General features: G+C 37.4%; 1 protein-coding gene across 1 annotated transcript in view; it reads right to left on the bottom strand.

Annotated features, from left to right (window-relative positions):
• WDR52 (WD repeat domain 52) overlaps nt 1–4,258 on the bottom strand; it is a 158,110-nt gene that overhangs the window by 151,420 nt on the left and 2,432 nt on the right. The window contains exons 2-3 of the mRNA XM_006864205.1: nt 2,249–2,392; nt 1,417–1,576 (exon numbers count right to left, since the gene is read on the bottom strand). Of these exons, the coding sequence (XP_006864267.1) occupies nt 1,417–1,576; nt 2,249–2,392 (304 nt within the window). The remainder of the gene's footprint in view (nt 1–1,416; nt 1,577–2,248; nt 2,393–4,258) is intronic.

Raw genomic sequence — 4,258 nt, 5'->3', positions numbered from 1 at the left:
GCATTCCATTGGGTCACCTCTCTCTGGAATACATATGCCCAAACCCTTCTGTGCACAGACATAATCAGTAGATTTAGGAAGATATCAAAGCCTATGTATTTCAGGAAAAAATTCCAGGAGACTCATATATACCACCACTACCCCATTTGGGGGAAACAAAAAAAACTCAACTTTTGTCAGAAACTTTCCCAAAAAATAAGAAGGGAAAAAAACTAAAGAGAGAAACTCCAGGTTACAAAATCCAGTTAGTGTAGTCACACTCAGGATTGTGTCTGAGAAAAAAAAAAAAAAAACTGGTAACAGTAAATATTAGTAAGAAAGGCATCAATTAGTACTTTAAGTATTCTTATTTCTTAAGACTTGCTCAAGTGCATATACTATTGAATATTCATGATATTGTAATCTTGCTAATTATAATAAATTATAATTAATACTTGGCCTTCTATAGTAACATGTTTTACTGTCATGTAAAAAGTAAAACTGAGACTCTGTCTCTATCTCTGTAAGCACACCCTGATAAGAAGCCAGTGGTTTAGGCCATGTGGAAATATTCAGTACCCATCTGGAGGTGGGCTTATCAAATTGCCAGCTAAGAATCTTATTAGAAATCATCTAAATGCCCACCTTGTAAGCTTAACATCCTATGGCAAACACAGAACACCCTTCTACAATCCCCACTTTTACATTACTTCATTGACTCTTATTCTCCTGACATGTTCCCAGCTGCCATTTCTAAGCGTCATCTTCTTCGGTAATTCATCTGGCAAATAAAGAAGAGAGCAGGAATGCCAAAAAAGCCATGTCCGTGTGTTACAAAGGGGACATGGATTCATTTAACTTGACAGGCATTGGCAAAGTCATGCCAGACTTGTAGAGAAGGTAAATGGAGTCAGAGAGCCTTCTGGTCTCTTTCACAGTAAGTCTCGTGAGACGCAAAAAGACATCGTTTCTCTTTGTGGTTACTTGGCATCAAACCGAAGCTCAGCTTAGATTATGAGCATACATTTCTACCTAAAGTTCCCAAAGGGCTAAAGTTGTTAGAACTGCGTAAGACAAGGGTTGACAAAGCTTTTTTTTAATAAATACAGTAAATCTTTTAGACTTTGTGGGTCATATTGGCTCTGTTGTAACTACTTAACTTTGCCAGTGTAGTAGGATGGCAGGCACAAAGTGTAAACAACATACTCTATTTTCATGTAAAAACTAAAACAGAATCATTCTATCTGTACAAGTACACCTTTACACAAAGTATTAAGGTGTAAATGTAAAAGTGGGATGATAATATGATTATGTTCCAATAAAGCTTTATTTACAAAAACAGGCAGGGGGCCACATTTGGTCAATGGGCTATAGTTTGCCAACCCCTGACCTAACAAGCTGAAATCACCCAATTACACACGTAGCTGGAATGGATACACAAGCATGAGAAGATGCAGTGGTATGTCTGAATTCGAAGTCACAAAAGGCCTCGAAACAAGCTCATCATAATCGTAGAAGTAGTTATCTAGTATTTTCTTCTTAATTTTCTTCTCTGCTTCTTCAGCAGGAAGGGCAGGAGTTTCCGAATACAGAGGTTCTAAAAAATGAAAATATGTTAACTAAGAAGAGTGTGTGGTGAATCCTAAAGTCCTATTTTCCAAAGATAAGAGAAACATACAAAGCCTGACATACTATTACTAATGGCCTGGATGCATGATGCTCTCCACCAATAAGCAAGGCAAGAAGAGCCAACCTACCTGTGTCAGGGGTGAATGCTGAGGTCTGGTCATGGTTTTTGTAGAAACTGCAAGAGCAACTCCCAAACAATTCCAAGAGAGAGTTACTCTCACTAATCTGGGGTGGAACAATCATTATGCAAGGGGGCTTCTAAAAGTTTGAGGAAAACAGAACTAAGAGGTAATGGCATTTTTTTCAGGAACTTTTTGAAGTTCCCCCTCAAACCATCTATCTCCCACACTCCAAAAGACCAAATTTGAGAGTTCTTGATGTGATTATCAGAAATGAAGTGTATAACTCCACAGCTGCTAAGCCACCTCTTCAGAATGTATGTGATGTTTCATTTTTAATCTCTCCCCATAAATAAAAACCCTATGCAGAGTTGCTATGAGTCAGAACCAAATCGACGGCATTTAACAACAACAACAGATTTTTTTTTTCTTTCTTTGAACTTATAAATGTTCACATGAAGAACTGGGCAATTTGTCTTTAAAACAGTGGTAATTACTAATAGAAAAAGAGTAATACCTACCTTCAGTGCTTTCTATATTATCATTTTGAATTAGACTTGAACTTCCTTCCAAATACTCTACATATGAGTCTTCATCCTCTGAATTCGACTCTTCCCCTTCAGTAAATGTATCATCTGTGGTATCTTCTAAAGGTCTTGCTGTAGCTATTAAAAATAATTTAAGTAATTGCTAAATTTTGAATAAAGCAATTATTCCCAAAATACCTAACACTTCAAACTTGCTTTAAATGTAGTTAATTTTAACACTCAAAAGTTCCTAATATAATTATTTCATTTGATAAGTCTTGTAACTTAAAAAAAAAATAAAATAAAGGAAGCCTTTTCTGTGAGTTAATCTCCATGTTCACTTCATTTCCTATCACTTAATACTTGAAAGAGAATAGAACAGTAAGAAAAAAAGCTAGTATCCTGATACCATTATTTGAATTCTATCCTATTTTGCCAGCATGTACAGAGAATCTGCTATGCTAAAGACAAACAACAGTTAAGGACATCCTTTTCTGAGTATGACTATATCTGAAGTGATATCCCAGGCTTAAGAATCTGGGCACACAATATTGACTTTAGCAGATAAAAGGAATTAGAATGGAAACACAGTGGTCCCAAGTATAAGCCAATATTCAAATCAAGGTCAATCAGGGATATTTTGTCAATAGACAATGCCATGAAGGTCAAAACAAGATTGAGGGAACTTTCAGAAGAGGAAAGAAGAAATTACCGTACTAAAGCAGAGTATGGCCAATTTGATGATCTACCTGAAATGTAGGTAAATGATTAGGAACAAGGCCAAAGACAAATATGAATAAGATAGGAAAGACTGACCATACTAATTAACTGGGTGACGAGGCAGGGTTCTGTATGATTCATGTATTTGGATGGAAAGAAAATAATGCTAGATACTTAAACAGGCCAAATATCTAACTTGTTTTTTCCCAAAGAATGGTCCCAGGGAACTATTCTTCACTAACACCATCGTTTAACACATAACTTTAATTATTTCTCAGGACTGTCTATTTCAGCACTTCATTTCAAAATTAGTGTGTCCATAGCTTAATACTCTATTTGCTGACCTCTCTGTAAAAGAAGTTGAGACTGCAAAGAACTAGGATGAAGCAATTAATGATAAAAGAATTAGGAGTTGTGGTGTTATGAAATATTTAAAATGTCTCTTCTAGCCATAGGTCTTTTTAACTCCCACCAAATGATCTTTTCCTGATGGGTCTGGGTAAGAGAAGGTGGGAGAAGATACTAATAGGATACATGATTCAGTTGTGGATGTTAGCAGAGTTCATTGTTTAAGTATAAAAACTTGACCCTCTAGCCTGGTTATAAAATGAGCCATCTCAGAAGCAAGAGGGGGAACCTCACTGCCATCAAAGAAGAAGAACCAGGAGTGGAGCGCATCCTTTGGAGAAATCCCTGTGCAATGTACTTCCTCAATCCACGGACAGAAAGCTGTGCTACCAAACAAGTGGCAGAGGAGCAGCAGTAGTAGAACCAAGAACCAGAGCACAAGATAGAACAGTGTGCTTTTCAGATCACGAAGCAAGGAAAGCTGAATGATTTGGGGCAGGTGGTTTGCTTTCTGGAGGCTGGCAGAGTGAGGTGCTTCCAGGCACTTAATTAGGGGAGCCAGGTTTGCTGGCCCATGTAGCTAGTGCCAGGTGCCTTCAGAAGTTTATGGTGAACTAGTTGTCTTGGGAGCATTTGTCAGCAGCAGATAACAAAAAAAAAAACAAAAAACAAAAAAACCCAACATGGATATTCTGAGCCTGGTCAAAGAGTTGCTCCACTGATAGAAAAAAAAAATCTAAGCAACTTGAAAGTTACTAGGGATTTTTATACTTTTAAAAATTGACTAGTAAAAAAAAGGGTTCTAGAACTTGCCCAGTGAAACAGGCTTCTTGCGGAGCCTTTGTAATGTAAAGGACCTTAGGTGAAATCCTGAGCCCCATCCAGAACCTTCTGAGGAGGAACATTCCCACTTAAAAGGACATGCAGACCAGCCTG

The sequence above is a fragment of the Chrysochloris asiatica genome, unplaced genomic scaffold (assembly GCF_000296735.1).
Source record: "Chrysochloris asiatica unplaced genomic scaffold, ChrAsi1.0 scaffold00061, whole genome shotgun sequence".
Taxonomy (NCBI): domain Eukaryota; kingdom Metazoa; phylum Chordata; class Mammalia; order Afrosoricida; family Chrysochloridae; genus Chrysochloris; species Chrysochloris asiatica.
The sequence above is the reverse complement of the archived record's forward strand: the minus strand, read 5'-3'. Positions and strand labels throughout refer to the sequence as shown.